This window comes from Anopheles gambiae, chromosome 3 (genome assembly GCF_943734735.2).
Source record: "Anopheles gambiae chromosome 3, idAnoGambNW_F1_1, whole genome shotgun sequence".
NCBI classification, from domain to species: Eukaryota; Metazoa; Arthropoda; class Insecta; order Diptera; family Culicidae; genus Anopheles; species Anopheles gambiae.
In genome coordinates, this window is record NC_064602.1 from 96,821,318 (window position 1) to 96,839,621 (window position 18,304).

The following is an 18,304-nucleotide window of genomic DNA, read 5'->3' on the forward strand; positions in this document are numbered from 1 at the left end:
TCGCATACCGAAATCGGTAAAAGATTTTTAGATCAACCGATAAACCGTTGCACGTTGTAAAAATCGCATCGAACCCGGGCTAGTAGTGCCGGTTCCGGACGCGAAACACAAAGCAAAACGCTCACTCACTTGTTTGTTCCTTCCAACCGAAGGGCGGGGGATGTTTGCAATTTCGATTTATGGCAATCGCACACGGTGTCACACTGATGGGTATTTTGTTGTGGCGAATTTCTGTCGTTCTTGTGTTTCTTTTTAACCACAAACATCAAAACGAGCTTGCAGAATGGGGTTAAGCATGTAAACTAGCTGGTGGGTTGGGTTTTGTTTCGTTTTTCCACCCGATATCACTTCAAACAGATTGGGGAAAAAGGAAAAGCAACGGTATGATGTGTTAAAGCGATCGATATTGGTTGGAGTAGAAGCAACTTGCTCCCACGCGTATGTGTGTGTGTGTGTGTTTTAATGTTAATAAAAAAGTATCCTCCGGCAGCACGTGGCGCCACATCTCACCTCAGCTTTAAACGGTGTGAAAATGAAGATTAAAATTCAAACGAATTCCGAGTAAATTAGAAATTTCACCAGCCCATTAAAGCATGGGAGACCCATCTTCGGTTCCTGACTTGTTTGCCTTCTCGTCTCGAGCATATCAGCATGATGATAAATTTCCCCGAACGGCAAAGATTGTCAATTACAAAATCAACGAAGAACGCATTTTACTCCTCCAAACCTGTCCCTGGTTTTCGTGTTTGTCTGTTGTTTTATTTTTCCGGTTTCCATTAAAACAACCACTGTCAAACTCATTCGACCGTCACGTCGTGTATCGGTCCCGGAAAAGTTACTTTACAGACCCGGTGAAAGGAGTTTCACCCTTTTTCACCCCCACACCGCAGTGGAAGACGTTGCTAGGCCGTTGTTTGACACTTTTTTTTTCACCGAGTGGTGACTGACTTTAATTTCCACTTCAGCTCCGTCACAGACACATTCCGAAAAAGTCGCTCGGGGCCGACTGAATGCAAATACAGCCTGAATGTGTGTGCTAATTTCTAAAGAAAAGCTAGTTTACTTCTCGTACTCTCCACCAGCACCCGCCTCTCATCAGTGATGGGAAAGCTAACACTGTGCATGGGAAAGGATTAGCACATTCGCTTGATTATCAGCCCGTAATCGTCGGCTCTCGGTCGACCATGGCAACCAGACACAGCCCGGGTTTTGAAAGGATTTTCGGGAACGTTTTTTGTTCAGCACAAACAAGCTCCTGCCTCGTGCAGAAAGCCTGCCATGCCATGCTTTTGTGTCTTTTGTGCTACAATAGAGAGAGAGTGGGCAGCTCTGGGTGACGTAAACACTTCATGGTTCGAGAAGGATGGCCGGACGGCTCCATTATAGTATACATAAAATATGACACTTTCAAGATGCCCTACAACCATCCCTCCCCCCACCCGTCGGGGAAGGGCGATTTTTTTGCGTGTTGAAGCACTCCCACTCCCACTTGCCGTCAATCCGTCAACCGTGACGAAACGAGGGTCGCCTGGGCGGCGCTGTTTTGCGTCGCGCACTTTCTACCGAGAAAAAGTAACCTCTTTCCCCCCAGTTTGCTTGTTCAAACACATACACATAGCCAGCGAAGGTAAGGCAAGAGTGACAAAATTTCATCCCGCAACCCTTGAGAGTGTGTACTTAAATTACGTTCATCGAATCAAAAACCGTCGCCCGTCTCAATGTGTGTGGGGATATAGAAGGGACGGATAGATCGAATCATGCTGCTCCACTAGCAACTATCTCAAAGCATGGGTGCGCGGGCAATGGATGAGCGGAGCCGTCACTTGCATAAGGGTAACGTTGTCACAGTGATCACATTCCGAAGCCAATAGCTGGCAGCTTATCGAGCGGGTTCACTCGAATGCTTATTCAATTGTCATCGGAGCCAACGCTGGCTGATTCTAATGACGCTCGCTGGTTCGATCGAAACGGAAGGGAGAAGCATTTGCAGACGCAATCAATGACGCATGTGAGTTCCTACCCGAACTATATTGGCAGCTCAAAATTAGCCCCTTCCTCCCGTAAGTGAGATACACATCGTCTAGCAACAGTTGAGAAAAACAGGATTGCACAAGCGCACAAAAACTTACTTCAAAGCATGGAAATTGAAATTCGATTCGAGTAATTGTCTGCATTTCAGAATGCAGCTAACGAACCGGTAGATAATCCTCTCCGCATGGCTGAGTGTGGTGAACCCCATTCTGGAAGGTGCAATCTCGATGAATGACGATGCAATTAGATCATAAGCTAGTGGATAGAGCGTCACTGGAGAGAATCTTAATTTCGTTAGAAAAGGATTAACCACCCACTGCAATGGAACCGAACCGTATCAATGGTAAAGTGGCATTTAAATGCCCTTATCTCTTACACATTTTCTGAGAGAAAAAATCAATTAGACACAAAGTGTTCTGTTTTCCATTCATGTTCCAGAAATGCCAGCTGCCAACTGTTTTGCCTTTGATAGCAACGAAGTAGAAACCAGTTCAGCAGTCCTCTTGAAAGTTCTTCCCTCATCAATGAAAATTATGCTTGGAAGAAAAATACAGTTACAATAATTCCCCTGCGCCTGACAATGTTTCCCGTTTTCAACCATAATTAAATGTGAAAATCTCTCGATCGACGAGCAAAACTTTCCATCATCGTGAAGTATTTCTTCGAGAACCTCTTCATTGACCTGGATAAAATGTGCACAGTGCCGTATGAAGTTGTTCAGAGTACATTTTAATTGGCTCGAACAGTCGAAGTGAAACCCGTTGTCCATCACTGCTGCACAATGTGGGTTGTGATTAAAAAAATGCTGTTTATTCAATTCATTTCCTTATATTGATTGCATATGACGGAATGGAGTGGAAATATTCATTTCGTTAGCTTGATTGCGTTACAAATAAGTTCACTTTTTGTGTACATTTCAATACGCCATCGAACACCAGGCGTCTCCATTGTGATACAAGCTACCAGGCGTCTCCATTGTTAAATGAAATTTATCGGAAGAATTTTTCGATACGAAATTTCAGTACATTAAAATGTATTGAATGAACGTAGTGCTCATCCTATTGTAAAACATTTCTAAATTTCCAAAAATGACTTTTTTACGATATGAAAATGCTTTCATACCTCAAGCCACACAGAAGGATCGGAGCTTAATGCCATATATTATCACCTATCACACATTATTCTGTAATCTCCTTCAGCTACAATCACATCTATAGCCGTAGAGAACCAGCTAGAAAGTGTTTTTTTTTCTCTATCTTTCCCTTACTACATAGCCTTACTTAGCACTACAATGTTTCAGCACCCGTTTTTGCAATCAAGTGCATCGTACGGACCGAACATGAACGGCCTTTCCGCTCCTTCACAGCTATTGCGAGACACGCTACCAAGAACGCTTCTGCTCGGGCTCGTGTGTTTGTTCACCGAGGGCTCCTCAGCATTGGCACAGGACGGGAAGGAAACGAAAACACAAAGCATCGGTGCAATCATTTACCACCATTGCATGGGGAAATCGATCGAGTGGCAGAAACGACTTCCGGTGACCAAACGACTGACCGGGAAGCCATCAGGCCACTTTATTTACGCTTCAACCGTGTCCATAATCGCTCCACCCCCCGATCGACAGGAAAAGCTCACTCTCTTGCAGTTTGCTCGAACCTGTGGCACTGGCAGTGACAGGAAGTGGCAACTTTGGCACCGGCACCTTATCGACCGGGTATTATCTATCGGCGCTCTTGTGGTGTCGGTGCAGTCTGGACAGTTTTTAGCCGGCAGCTGACTTGTAGTGGAAGTGGTCCCATTCTGCCATGCTTGCTTTCTCTCCGTATCGACTGCAATCTTTGCCCGCTCGCTACCGTTCGGAATGTCATTGAGGCTAAATTAGAAGGAAAGAATATATTTCTATTACACCAAGAATAGCCGGTGCTGGATAGAATTGTCGGACGTTCGGACAATGTTGAGTAGGATATATTTCGAATTATTTACCTATTCCGAGAGCAAATGGGCTTCCTTCCGCTTCGATGGCACGCTGTCGTTGCAGTTGTTGCAGAACCTTTTGTATATCGTCCGCTTACGGTTTGTTGGCTTCCTTCAACAGCTATTCGGAGGCAATCGAGTGGACAAAGCTGATCCAATGGCCAACTGAACCCGGGACGGGGGCCGTACAATATTTCATCGAAAATGGTTTGACATCTAATCCTTATCGGCAGGCAAAAGCCACCTTGTCATGCTCTGTGCTGGGAATGAAGCGGGCTGGACGATACTTCTCTTTAATGACAAGTGCAGCTGGAAGATTTGAGGATTTTTAGCACAATTTATGTTGAGATTTACCTGGCTATACTCTGGGGAAACTGTGTTTTTTTATGATAAAGAAAGGGGTTCAAACAATTTTTCATTTACAGTAATAAACAATCATACATTACCCTCCATAATGCTTTCAGTAATCTCATAAATAGCTACTTGCTTCCCATAAGGCCATGACTTCTTGTTTAAAAACAATAAGCGCCCTTTTAGCGTAAGCGTTAAATCAGCGTCATCTTGCCGCCCTAATCGCACTCCCCGAAATCGTATGCAATCAGATAGCACGCAACCTCTTTCGAACCAGCCACAACGACACCGACACTGACCATGCTGGAGTCCATCCATCCGGCTAAACCCGAAAAATGGTCCACTAATCTCCCGCCCGCCTTCCACGCTCGACGGCCACCATGAAATCTAATGACCCGTACAGGACGGCCAACTGTCGGCGGTTTAGCCGACGACGAGGATTACAGATTGCCCCATAGGAGGGGGTTCCAGTGTAGGTAATCCCCCACTGCCTCCACTCGCTCGTACGGCAGCGAGTAAATCTTTGCCCCGGGTGCAGAAACCGACCGAGCAGCAGGTCCCGCAGCTGAAAAGTCTTTTCGGTCAAGCGAAGCGAATCACTCCAAAGCCCAGATGGTGAACCTTTGCGACGGGACGATGCATACGGTTTGCTTCTTTTTGTGCTGTTTGCATTCTCTCGCACACTTTGCCCTGAAGCTGCCGAACGAAAGTCCCAAAAGGAAGCGCTCCATAAATTAAGGAAAACCGACAAAGCAATGGATTGAATTTGTCACGCTTCTCGGGCGGCAAAGAAGAAAATGTATGTGTGTGTGTGTCTGCTAGCTGTAATTGGCAGTGGATATGGATGGTGAAATGAATACGGATTACATCTGCCACAACACTGGGCATTAAGCACCCAGGGCATTTACTGTTCATAAAATGCTTAAAAGAGAATCTTCTATAAAGAACAATATTTTAAAAGAGGCAAACAAGAGTTTATTGTAAACCCGATTTGATGCTTTTGTGAAGAATCTTTTGCGTAAGTTTAGTACACTTTACAAGCAAATTGCATCACACCCTCAAACTGTCCCATAAAACGTCATAAAGCAACCAAGTCCCGTGCATTGTTCCCGGTGGCATGTTTGCGTTGGCTGGCTTGATGGGGCGATGATAAATTTCGCTACATTCACCAGGGAATGCTAGCGCGAAGAAGGATGCAAGATAGCGTCGGTAATGCTATTCATACGACCAGAAACTTTTCATATCGCGCTGCTGCTTTCCTCAAGCGCGTAATTATTTGCGCTTCGTGTCGCTTGGCTCGCTTACCGAGCGACTGAACATATCCCCACACTTTCACAGTGTGCATGTGTGTGTGTGTGAGTGATGTTTTTGGGTATGTGAAATTGAAATTTTACGGTGGTTTATGATGTGTGCAGAGGCGACATTTGCAGTGGTAGCACCCGGCAGCTCGCGACAAAACCCGCAAAACAATGCACTTTGAGCGGCTTCATTCATTGAGCGAAGGAAGTCTGCCGGGTGTGTGAGCGCTTTATGGTTGGTGTGAGTGTTTGTTACATTGTAAAGTGCGAAAAGATGCAGAGCGCGTAGCGGAAAGGGACAATAAAACAATGTGATAAAATAAATAAATGTGCTCGGATGTGTGTGGAGATGACAATGTGGAATATGAATACGATTTGATTTGCATTATCTGATTCATTTTACCTTACACAATCATGGGTTTTAAGCAAATCATTGCTGTCCTTCATGCTTGTTTAAAAAAAGCAGCAAAATGCCATTTAAGATAATTAATGCGCCTATAACTATGCAATCTACATGACATAATCGCTGTATTAAGTGCTTTATTCCTGATTCAAATAACTTTGCTTCATTTTTAATAGGATTTACCTATTCTAAATGGCAAAACACAGCAGAATGTATCATAAAAGTTACTTTACAAGATAGTTGTGCCATTATACCGAAACAAATCCTCCCGGAAATTTACTGTTTTGCACATACTTTGCAGTATTATCTGCAGGACAGCCAATTTAGACCATTGCCTTTTGTTAATTCCCTGTCTTTCCTAATCATGTCTAATCCAGTTTCTAAGCATTGAATTCTCTTTTGTTCGTCCTTTTAAATGTAGCTAGTTTTCATCCAAAACCGTCAGCGAAACTAACGTTAAGCGCACCCATTTGCCACAAACAACTCCCATCCAGAGCGAAACTCCTCGGAACACGGAAAACATGGCCCGTCCTGTACACTCTGTGAACAGTTCCCTCCCCTAAGGAGTTGCAAACAACGGAGAACAAAGCAGCGAAGCGATTCTGTTGCCACAGCCGGGAGCTTACGGAACCAGCGCCCGTGACAGGCTGTCTGGAAAGGTTAAGGAAGCCCGAAGCACCGTCAACAAAACGAGAGAACGATGGGCGAGTTGGGCAAAGCTGACAAGCAGAACAAAATAAAACAACTGGCACTAAAAAGGAACACGGCAACGCGAGAAATCACCACGCGACAATCGATTAACTGCATCTGGCGTGGCCGTGGTGTGGCTCGGTGGAATAGCACGGAATCGCTCACATTTCATGCACCTCACGTACGGCGCACGTACGGTCGCCATTAGTTTGCTAAACAGTGGAGCCAGAACAAAACCCCCAAGCGCTCTGCCACGTAGCTGATCCGGGTTAATCCGAGGCGGCAGTTTGCCGCGCGAACGGCGACAACTTCTCTAAACCGGGCAGCACTTTAAATGCCGTCGGAATCCGGAATGCCGTTACACACTCTTTCTCTCTCTCGCACACACACACACACACAATCACATCGCGGTATGTTTTTCGCCGGCCAAAGTCAGTCGAAAGTCGACCCATTATCAGCGGCGACTAGTGCTGTATTTATTCCCATCCACACATCGCTGTTTTCGCCAGACAAACACAAAGTCAGCACAGCTTGTCATAATAATCATAATCATCGCCATCATCGACTGCACCCAGCTCGTTCGGTGGTCAATTCACGGCTTATGAATCGAAAGCTTATAAGCTGCAAACCAAGCGCCACACACCCACCGTTGCTGGCCACATGATAGAGCAGCTCCAGCTCGTTGACTGGTCGTACGGTGCCGGCATTGTTCCGGTCCGGTCCATTGAGACTGGGAAAATTATTACCCAATCGGGACGCGCTCCATTTCGGTTCGATTTTTCCTTCACTTCAACAAAAAAAAAACCTGGGGAAGCTCTCAAAGATTTAAACGTCTCACTCCGTACATTGACCATTAGACAACAATGAGACAAGGTAGGGTTAAGTCGCACGATATTTATGGTTCAATAAATAGCCCCTTTCAACTGACCTGTTTTACTCAATCAGCCATTTGAAATAAAGCACGATTAAAGTGTGCACAGTGTGCTGAGCAGGCTGGGTGACATATTGTGATATAGGGCAGTGGAAATTTACGAAGAAATTGCATTGCTCAACTAATCAATTCTTAGCATTTCAAAAGGTCAGCCGCGGGCTTTACACGAAGGATAGTATACGTTACTCGCTACAAGTGTGCGGAGATGTTCTCTCTTCTGGAAAAATGTACAAAAATCTCCTTTTTTCCTGGTAAAGGTCGATGAGAGCTCCTCCAATCCTTTTAAACTGACGCCAAAAATAGATCGTCATTACTGCCCTTTTGCGTATTGGATCAAGCAGATCTTGGTCAGCCGGCTGTAATCCATCCACCCAACAAAAGGAAAAGGAATTTATATCATTAAAAATAGCTTCCAGCGTAGATGCATGGCGCTTCGAATAGAACAAAGCCACTGAAACAGAAAAGATTCACCATTCCGTCACGTGGTAGAGGTGTAGGTGCAAAGTTGAATAATTTAATTTAAAATCCTTTCCACTCGTTTATGGCCTCGTGATTAAACTGACAAAAGAATGCCGGAAACCATGCCAGTGAGAGAGATTACGCCTGATTGTAGGCTATCGTTTACATGTGTCCACGCCCACAGGTATGCAATCCGCACGACATATCTACCCTTTTAATAGCTTAACAACAGTTGTCATTTTTAATTGGCCTTATATTGCTTTTGCTTGTTTTGTTCAATACGTTCACATGCATTCCCTAAACCCCTTTCTTACTTATAAACGCACTGTGTTTCTCACATTTCTTCTGCTATCTTGCGTCTTATGGCTATCTGTCAGCGACAGCAGCTCGTATGTTGCTCGTGCATACATTAAACAGTACTCTTCTTGCCACAATACCCTTTCCCTCTCAAACTAACCTCTTTTTTCCTTTACCAAAGCCAATGGATATGTTTTTAATAGAGCCGTTCTACCCGTAAGACAATCTCTTCCCTTTTCCCGTGCACACGTTTTCATGTGACGTGCGTTTTTGGAGTACGTGCGGCACGTGAACCAATGTTCCGCATCGTCTCTCTCCAACTACCAGACGTTCTTGATTGAAGCACGTTCACCAACATCACTGCCATCGTTGATCGAGGCAAGATGAGAAACCTTTGCAACTGCATCACCGCAGCACCAGCTTAACCTTCAGCGTCCTCCGTTCAGGGCATCGTTTGGGAGAAGAAGTTCAACCCAAAGCCGAACCTGCTGCCCCTTTAGTTTCAAGCCACAAAGAGCACTTTTCTTTAAAAAGAATCGCAGCGTGAAGTGCTTAGTGTGGCAGGGGAAATCGGTTCGAAAATGGAGCACCAGCTTCGACGATATCAATAATCTCCTCACCTTTCACGTGCAAAATCGCTCGCACGTCGTGACCGCTCAGTTTCAAACTGAAATGGGAACACATTTCGTTCGAGAGGGTAAATTGATATCAACCCCTCCGTTAACCGATCGATTTCATTGCTGAGGCTTGCTTTTCCGGGCAAACAAAGAAGTGAAAAAAAATCAGCGAACGAGTGCCTGAATGTAGACTTCTTTGTGTTTGTGAGCCCCGCTGCACACACATCGCTCAGGTGGGCCAACAACGAATTGATTCGATTTGTCGAGCGGTTCATAATAATGGCGGTAACATAAATTAATGCTTCACAAAAGTTGTACTTCTTCGCTTTGCGGGGTTGCACGTTTTGTGAATCACTCCACGGACATCAAACCTCGTGCTAATGTTTCTTTGTCGCCGCTCGTCGAGAGTCGAGGGGTGAGTGAGACAGAATCAAACACAGAAAAGGTAGTGTACTGACAGAAGACCATTTGCTCCGTCTAGACGGAAGACTCGTAACGCCCGGGAGCTGCTGGCAGGATGTTTGTGTTTTTTTCAGGGGGGAACTTTTGTGACAGGAAGCTGTGCTGTAGAAACGACGAAAGATAAATTATGTTGATTAGCACCAACTTGTGCATGTTTTGTTTTATCGTGCAGTTTATTCTCCATCTTTCTGAACGTTGCAACGTTGAACATTGTCAGACGACTTGAAATGCCACCGAATTTGAGGCTTAAATTATAATTTTAAAGTACCTACCTGCTACTTTTGAATGAAAATTAAGTGTTCTGTCAAGTTATAAGGCAGTTTGGAGGTCCCTAGTCGCTCATCCATGCTATCCAGTATCCAGTCCAGATACACATCCACATCGGTATAGATTGCAGGATAGTAACTGCTACACAGCTCTGGTCGCAAAGCGAGTAACCCTCTTAAAAAGTGACGCTGCTCTCCTAGCAATTGTTGTGTTGTGTGTAACGGAAAGCCCGGCATAACAGGGTAGCATTCGTTTTGTGAATCTCGGACCATCAGGTTGCATTGTTTCGTGCGCTCGATCTGTAACCTCAACGCCATTCCATTCCAGCGCCGTTGACATTCGGCAGGCGGGACAAACCGGGTGCGATCCACCTTGCTCGTGATGAACGAACCATGCGCTAAGCCAAAAGTGACTGTCGCCATGCTGGACACAGCGTAACTGCGAACTTCATCAAGAATCGGCAGGCAGATCGGTTGCACGTGAGGTTGCGATACGTCTGCTGGAGTTGCTAGCTGAACCAGCGCTATGTCGTCCGTGTATCCGGTTCTGTTGTATTGTGGATGAACGATGATCCTCTCCACTGCAATCCGGTGCGTCTTAGGCCGGCATATCGTCGTGCCATCCGCGTCCCAACAATTATCGCCTGAATCTGACTCAACGTAGCCACCGAACTGCACCCAAAGCCTGCGTTAAAGTAACAAAAACAATTATCAACCGTCGAAGCATTACTTACTTCCCTATATCTACTTACTTGGCATCTTGTTTCAGGCAGCTCGCAACACCAATCGCGTACCATTCACTCACCAGCACAACGGTACATCTGGTAAAAAGGGTCGAATTATACGCCTCAATCCATTCGTGCACGAATCCATGCCACGGCTCCGTCTCGTACGTTGCGTTCGCGCTGGATCCCTTGGTATAAGCCCCGCAAGTTTTAAAATTGAACAGCCTTCTTCTAGATGTGTTTCGAGTCGGAGAAGGATCTACCTGCTCCACATAGGAATCCGGCAATACAGTGCTATCAAGCTGCATGTTTTCCAGCATCCAGTCCAGGTACGCATTGGTATCGGTAAACAGATACGGATAGCCTGGATTGTGGTAGTTAACGAGATCCGTAAAACTGTTCATTCCGCTTAGAAAATAGCGCTTCTCGCTTCCAACCCGCAGTAACGTTTGTAGCGGAGCGCCTGCCTTTAACGCCGCCGGCTCCTTTGCTTCCTTGTCCAGCGCAACGGCACAACGTGACCGATTGTTCAAGGTAATGGCGGCGTTCTGTTGCGCAAATCGTTCCTGACAGTTGAGCGGATCCAGTGGCTCCAGCTGGGTGCTTTGCTCGTGGTAAATGTACGATGGCACTACCAGTTCGAAGGGCGTACTGTTTCGAAACTCCTCTATCAGTGGCATACAGATCGGGCTGATGTAACGCTTGGTAACGTTGGCCGGTTCTACCAGCTCAATCAGTGCGATGTTGTGGATGTTATATGTGCCATTGTACTGTGGATGGATGGTGATCTGCTTGATCTCCACCGCCTGGTACGGACGATCGCACACTCCAAATGTGCATGCAATCTCCAGAACTGGATTGTAGTGATTGAACCCTAGCACAATCGATCGCCTGTAATAAATACGAATAATTGTGATCTTATCAGGAAAACAGGGATACTCGAAAGACAATTACCATTGTACATCGGGACGAAACACGTTTGCCGACGTCAGCGCGTAACGTTCGTTGATCAAAACGACCAAACCATCTGGCACCGTGTTTTGCTTGACGGGATTTTCCACGATTTTCAGCGTTCCGATCCACGGAATGAGTGTGATCGAACCGGTACCCCTCGGTTCGACCACATTCTGGCCACAGGATTCCATGTTGAAGAGCTTTAGCTTTTCACTACCGACAGCTTGCTGACGCTCTTTCCATTTCGCGAGCGTTGCATTCGCGATCAGTTCCTGCTCGTCCTCGTTTACCGCTTCGTTGTATCGCATGTTGTACAACATCCAGTCGAGGTAGGAGTACACATTCACGTACAAAACCGGTATGGAGCTGTCTCCGGCACAGGTTAGCCCGAGCAGGTCGAATCCTCGCAGTACGTAACGCTCGCCAGCATCGACCATACTCACATGCTCCTGTAGTGGAGTACCCTGCCCGAGCAAACTGTCGCAGTTTGCAACATCCTCCTCCGGAACTGACACACAGAAGCTCTTCTCCTCATTATCGATCGCAAATCCGGCAACGATGTGTACGGATTTACAAAAGTCAGGATCTACATGGTTCACCGACTGATCAACGATTGTCCCGGTGGTCAACCTGAACGCCAGGACGGAAAAGTTCTCTGTTTGGTTGGTATACAGCGTTGGCGTTACAGGCAAACAGATGGGCTTCACGTGAGGTTGCGTTGTGTCGGCGGGACTTTGCAGCTCAATCAGCGCTATATTGTCGTTGATCGTGTTTTTGCTAAACCTGGGATGGGCCACTACTCTCCCGATCGAGCGAGATTGCGTTGGATACGCGCATATCGTTGTGCCATTACGCTCGAAGCACTTTTGCTCGAGTAAATCTTCATAGCCACCAAACAAAATGCGCAAACTGCAACAAAACAAACACAGTGAAAGTTCGATTAGTGATTCGTTTAAATTTTGCTTTTATGCAGCTACTTACTCTTTCTCATTCTTTTCAAAACAGCTTGCCGTGCTCACCACGTACCATTCGCTGATGAGTGTAACGACACACTTGACCTTATTCTCCTTCGTCAGAACAAACCCAAGCCAAGGCAGGGGAGCCGGTCGTCCAGTGGCCAGCACCGTCTCGCTCTTCGTACCACAAGTGTTCAGATTGAATAGTGGAAGCTTCTCCTCGTAATCCACCTCCAGCTCGTCGGTATCGAACACGAGCACGCGCCGATCGATGTATTGATCGATCCATCCCAAATACTTGGCCACATCGGCATAGGCCGTGTACTTGGACGGATCGCACAGTCCCGTCCGCTGGCGAACCGGAATGAACGATACTACGCCCCGCACAAACCATTTGCCCTCTACATTGAAGAACAAACCCCCACCACTGTCCCCATTACAAGCACTCACGTTCGACTGGCCGCCGCCACAGAACATCTCCGCCGTAAGCTGATTGGCGAACGACAAACGATCACTCTTGATGCACGTCAGCGCGTCCACCACACCGATCGACGCTTGCTTCAGCTGCTCCGACACGACGTCCTGCTCATTCAGACCAAAGCCCACCAGTGTACCGGTTTTTCCCACAATCAGCTCCTGGTTTTTATCCATCGTCCACAGACAAACGGGCTGCACAAACTCGCTCATCGTGATGCTCTCCGTCAGCTTGATCAGTGCGATATCGTTCACGAATCTACTCGAATTGTATCCGGGATGCACTATCAATTCCTGCACCGTGTGCTCCTGCACGAACTCGCTCACCTCCTTCAGATGAACCCGACCCAGGTGGACCGAAATCCGGCTCACGGGCAGTAGCCCATTCACAAGGAAAACGCAATGAGCCGCCGTGAGAATGGTGTTCTCGTCAATGATGGATCCTCCACACGCGTAATCCAACTGATCGCCCTTGCGGTGAAAGATCGCCGCATGCCACGGCCAGTGACCCGGCTTTGCGTCGATCCCATTTTGAACGAGATGGATCGTCTTGACCCTTCGCTTGCCGCACGTTAAACGATTCGGACCGAGCGATTGAGCGGTCACGTACAGCAATAGCACACTGGACAGTATCAACAGACCTAGCAACTCCCGTGCCATTGCTCCACCGGTGAAGATGTTGCGTCTTCACAACGCCACTGCCACAAACTGAATGCGCCGCAGCGAACGGCTGCTGTTGAGCATTTATTCGACCTTGAGGGAGTCTACGTTCATTTGGAACAGGTTTTGATAGGGTTTTTTGACAGTTATACTGGTTTATTGGAGCACATGTTTACAAGTATGCAACTCTGTGACGTGTTAGAATTTTGGGGGTTTTTACGCGCAATCGAAGATCGTGTTTTGGGAATGTGTTGGTGCTGGTCAAACACCCTGGGCTGGGTTTTACGAAAACGGGTTCGTTACAAGCTATGCCCCAAACCGGTCTCACTACGTTGAGCTTTTAAGCGATGGACGGAGCGCAGAAGACCTGAGATAGGGGGAGAAATCTAAAAATAAAACTCGTCTGTTGCTGAGCTGCAGTAGAACAGCATAAACTCGAACTCCACGCACAAACCTTGACCGTGACTTTGTGATGAACACAAAGCAAACGAATGTTAAAAGTAAAACCGTGTTGACGTAAACACTAGCTGTTCCGTTACGCATTCTGTTGCGTGTATAAGTTCTCATTCACGCTAACCGAAGCCCAATCAAGATAGCGATAAAGATCAAGATAGCGATGAATTCATATTCATGCAACGTGCTATTGCGAACGGATTGAGAAGGGCACATTTACGCAAACACTAACTGTTCCGTTAGATCGTACGCATTCTGTTGCGAGACTAATCTCCCCTCCACGTTCTCCAATATCCAATCAAGATAATCGTCCACATTAGTGTAGATGGCGGGATAGTACGCACTGCAGCTTCCCGGCTTGACTGTCATAATGCCCCGAAGAAAACGCCTATCTTCTCCCCTTAGTTCCTGTGTCGTATGCAGCGGAAAGCCTGGATGTATGTAGTAGCATCCATCTCCTTCTGCGTTTGGCTGCTGCAAAACACACAGCCCTGTACGGCCGGCCTGAACGTTCAACTGCAATCCATCCCAGCGCCGTTGGCATTCGGTCGAGGCAATGAAGCGGCCGTCCAACCCAAACGTGTTGTAACCTGCACTAAAGCTCAAAAACGAAGTTGAAGATAGACTCGATACGTTGTAGCTACGGACATCGTCTACAATCGGCAAACAGATGGGCTGTATGTGTGGTTGTGACAGGTCTGCTGACGATCCCAGTTGTACCAGCGCTATGTCATCCGTGTGTTGGGCACTGTTGTACGCAGGATGAACGATTATCTTCGCGATCGGAATGGTTTGTGTGGCACGTTTACAGGTGCCATCGCTTTGGTTGCATTCACCTTGCGTTACCTTTCTGTAGCCACCGAACTGGACAAATACTCTGGAAATTAAACTCAATTATAAGCTAATGAAGAACTTTGTTGGAGTTTTAGAGGACTCAAGAGTACTTACTCCTTTGTATCATAGCCCAAACAGCTCGCAGGACCTACGGCATACCATTCGCTTATCAGTGTCACTACGCAGTATATGTATTTGTTTGACTTTGCCAAATCATCCCACCGTTCCACGAACCCTATCCAAGGTTCCTGTTCGTAGCTCTCCTGGGAGCTATTTGAAAGTATCCCGCATGTATTGAAGTTGAAAAGCCGTCTCTTTGCAATATTTCGCACTGGTAAACGATGCATTAGAGCAAACTCCTTTGTCGGACTAGGGCCATTATCTGTATTATTAACTTTCATATTCTCCAAGATCCAATCGAGATGCTGGCTAACATCCGTAAGAAGGTACGGTAGGTCGGGGGTTTTCGGCCTACTGGACCTCATAAGCAGACTTAACCCGTATAGAAAATAATGCTTGCGATCGTTAAAATCTATCGATCCTTGTAATGCCGATCCGGTATGTCCCGAGAACCGCATACCAGCGTCGCTCTCTAAATCATCTGCACACACTGGGAGCTCCTGCACGGGGAGAAAAGCTCCTTCATGGATGAGTTGTGCTTGACAGTTGGCTGGGCTCAACCGTTTCACTTTTCTGCTCTCAGACAGTTCCGTTGCCAGCTTCAACTCCAACGGTGTGCTGTTGCGGAACTCCTGCATCAGTGGTAGACAAATTGGACTAATCAAAGGCTTCGTAGTGTTGGCCGGTTCCATCAGCTCGATCAGAGCGATGTTATTCTGATGCAAGCTTTGTTCGTTGAAGTCTGGATGGATGTATACCTTCTTAATATCCGCTTTTTGATAAGGCGGATCACAACCTTTAATCTCACAGCTTAGCTCGAAAACTCGATCGTGGTAACCTAGAATAACTGATCGCCTGTGAAGACAACACCATTCAGCTTAATCTTTGCATAGGTAGGCTAAAGCTTTACGGACTTACCACTCTTGCGGGATACTGAAAAGCTGAGCTGGAGCTAATGCATACCGTTCGCTTATCAGTATCACTTTTCCAAGGACGCGCGGTGGCGAAGTGGATACATTTTCAAGCCCTTCCAGCGAGCCAATCCAAGGGTTGTAGGTAACGACGCTACTAACTCTCTGTGCCATCTTGATAATACCACAGGTACTCATATCGAAAAGGAGTAACTTTTCGTGTTCCTTCTGCCGGATCGCCCACTTTGCCTCGAGGGATGAGTCTTTGGCATCCAAGTCCACCTCGTTGAATCTCATGTTGTACAGTATCCAGTCAAGGTAAGCGAACAAATTGATATACACTGTCGGCACCGTGGATTCACAATCTCTACCAAACAAATCGAACCCACGCAGCACGAACCGCTGCTCTCGTAATTCCTGCAGAGCTGCCCCCGACTTGAGTGCGGCACAATCGCCCGTTGTCTCTGCAGCAAATTGCCCACAAATACGCTTCTCGTCCAAGTTCAACCTCAACCCCTCGTCTAGGTACATATCTATGCATTGCGAGGAGTTTATATAGCGAGTGGGTTTATCCACAAACGATCGTTTGAGAGTAGAGTAGCTGATGGCCAACAGGTTGGTGGTTTGGTTCGAATATAGCTCTTTTGTGACCGGCAGACAGATGGGTCTCACGTTCGGCTGCGTTGTGTCCGCTGGAGTCAGAAGCTCCACCAGCGCTATGTTGTCCGTGAACTCTTTATCGTTGTACCTTGGGTGGATGATGATGCGCTGGATTTGCAGTGTTTGCGTCGGATCGGCACACACCGTCGTTCCATTACGATCGAAGCATTTTCGCACCTTTAGATCTTCATAATCGCCAAATCGAATGCGAACCCTAGAAGGAACCAGATATGTTTTGTACCAAGATCAGATGACAAGAAAGCCTGTACTTACTCGTTTCCATCGTTCTCGAAACAGCTTGCCGGACCGACGGCATACCATTCGTTGACGAGCGTAACGACACACTTCACAAAGGTGGTCTGACCCACCACAGCATACCCAAACCAAGGGTAGCTCATGTGAGATCCATCGGCAAGATATGTGTCCGACTCGATGCCACAAGCGTTCAGATCGAAAAGCGGTAGCTTTTCCTCATAATCCACCTCATAATCGTCTGTATCGAACACGAGCACACGCGGGTCAATGTACTGTTCGATCCACTTCAGATACTTGGCCACATCGGCAAAGGCCGTGAACTTTGACGTATCGCATAGAGCCGTATTTTTTCGCAATGGAATGAACGAAACAATACCTCGCACGAACCATCTGCCCTCAACTTCCAGAAACAATCCACCACCACTGTCTCCGTTGCAGGCGCTCACCCCATCCCGGCCTCCTCCGCAGAACATCTCCGACGTCAGGTACGTTCCGAACGCTGCCCGATCATTCGCAAGGCATGTCAGCGTATCGACCACACCGATCGACGCCTGCTTCAACTGCTCCGACACGACGTCTTGCTCCGTCAGTCCGAACCCCAGCACCGTACCGTTCTTGCCCACGATCAACTCCTGATTGTTGTCCATCGTCCACAGACAGACGGGTTGTACGTGCGGTGTCATAGTAATGTTGCTCGCCAGTTTGATCAGAGCTATGTCGTTCTTGAATCGGCGCACATTTAATCCAGGATGTACTATCACCTGCCGCACACCATGCGTCTGAGTGTATTCGGTTCGCTCGTGCAGCCGAATACGGCCTACCTCGATTGACAGCTGCTCAGGTGAGATAGCTCTACTCCCAACCGTAACACAGTGACCAGCTGTGAAGTACAAAACAAAGACGCACCATCCAGATGAGAGCTTAACATTTACTACTATCACTTGCACACTCTACGTACATGTGAGAATGGTATCTTCATCGATGATCGAGCCACCACACTTATACTCTTCGGCACCGTTCGCACGCTGATAGATGACCGCATGCCACGGCCAGTGACCCGGCCTTGCGTCGATACCATTGTGGATGAGATAAACCGATTTCACCTTACGCCGGCCGCACACGAGCCGATTGACGCCGACCGTCTGACTCCAGACGCACAACACACCGGAGAGTAGCAGCAGCCATCGCAACAGATCACGCATAGCTACGTCCGTTTGCTTCTAGCTCAGAATTGGAACTGAATACGATCGTGCCGCTTAGACTGGTTCGACAATGAATAAAACTCTGAGACAAGTTATAACTAGAGAGTCCAACAGGACCCATGTTTCGATAGTTTAACAACAGGTTTGTATATCGTCAAAACCTCTTTTTGGTAGCGTGGTTTGTGCGGTTTTATGTGTGTTGGTGTATTGTTTTGATTCGTTTCTCTTTTTTTCATTCCTGCGCTCTGGCACATATAATCTCTATTGATCGTGAGATGGAGAGCGAGAGAGAGAAAGAAAAAAGTATCGACAATCGAGAAA

The 18,304-nt window shown here is 47.0% G+C and overlaps 2 protein-coding genes across 5 annotated transcripts; both read right to left on the reverse strand.

Annotated features, from left to right (window-relative positions):
* Positions 1-2,976: 2,976 nt before the first annotated feature.
* LOC3292527 (serine protease 53) lies at positions 2,977-13,658 on the reverse strand. 4 transcript variants are annotated; one of them, XR_009766352.1, is made up of 6 exons: positions 12,440-13,658; positions 11,459-12,367; positions 10,532-11,395; positions 9,786-10,464; positions 4,015-4,314; positions 2,977-3,904 (listed from the first exon to the last, which is right to left on the reverse strand). XR_009766352.1 is itself a non-coding variant. In XM_061659929.1 (5 exons), the coding sequence occupies exons 1-4, from the start codon at positions 13,546-13,548 to the stop codon at positions 9,789-9,791; spliced, it is 3,558 nt and encodes a 1,185-aa protein (XP_061515913.1). In that variant the 5' UTR covers positions 13,549-13,658; the 3' UTR covers positions 6,247-9,615; positions 9,786-9,788. The 4 variants fall into 4 exon arrangements, 3 of the variants coding, with proteins under 3 accessions (XP_061515913.1, XP_061515912.1, XP_061515914.1); XM_061659929.1 differs by lacking the exons at positions 2,977-3,904; positions 4,015-4,314 and adding an exon at positions 6,247-9,615; XM_061659928.1 differs by lacking the exons at positions 2,977-3,904; positions 4,015-4,314 and having other exon boundaries at positions 9,639-10,464.
* A 557-nt stretch (positions 13,659-14,215) lies between these two features.
* Positions 14,216-18,075, reverse strand: LOC133393736 (uncharacterized). The gene is made up of 5 exons (XM_061659931.1): positions 17,740-18,075; positions 16,800-17,661; positions 15,874-16,740; positions 14,950-15,810; positions 14,216-14,878 (listed from the first exon to the last, which is right to left on the reverse strand). The coding sequence occupies exons 1-5, from the start codon at positions 17,981-17,983 to the stop codon at positions 14,218-14,220; spliced, it is 3,495 nt and encodes a 1,164-aa protein (XP_061515915.1). The 5' UTR covers positions 17,984-18,075; the 3' UTR covers positions 14,216-14,217.
* Between the last annotated feature and the right edge of the window lie 229 nt (positions 18,076-18,304).

Coding starts and splice junctions, on each gene's coding strand:
- LOC133393736 (XM_061659931.1), bottom strand. CDS start 17,983: ATGCGTGATCTGTTGCGATGGCTGCTGCTACTCTCCGGTGTGTTGTGC. Junction 17,662..17,739: donor TGAAGATACCATTCTCACAT/GTACGTAGAGTG, acceptor TGTACTTCACAG/CTGGTCACTGTGTTACGGTT. Junction 15,811..15,873: donor TTCAGTATCCCGCAAGAGTG/GTAAGTCCGTAA, acceptor TTGTCTTCACAG/GCGATCAGTTATTCTAGGTT.
- LOC3292527 (XM_061659929.1), bottom strand. CDS start 13,548: ATGGCACGGGAGTTGCTAGGTCTGTTGATACTGTCCAGTGTGCTATTG. Junction 12,368..12,439: donor TTTGAAAAGAATGAGAAAGA/GTAAGTAGCTGC, acceptor GTTTTGTTGCAG/TTTGCGCATTTTGTTTGGTG. Junction 10,465..10,531: donor TGCCTGAAACAAGATGCCAA/GTAAGTAGATAT, acceptor ACTTTAACGCAG/GCTTTGGGTGCAGTTCGGTG.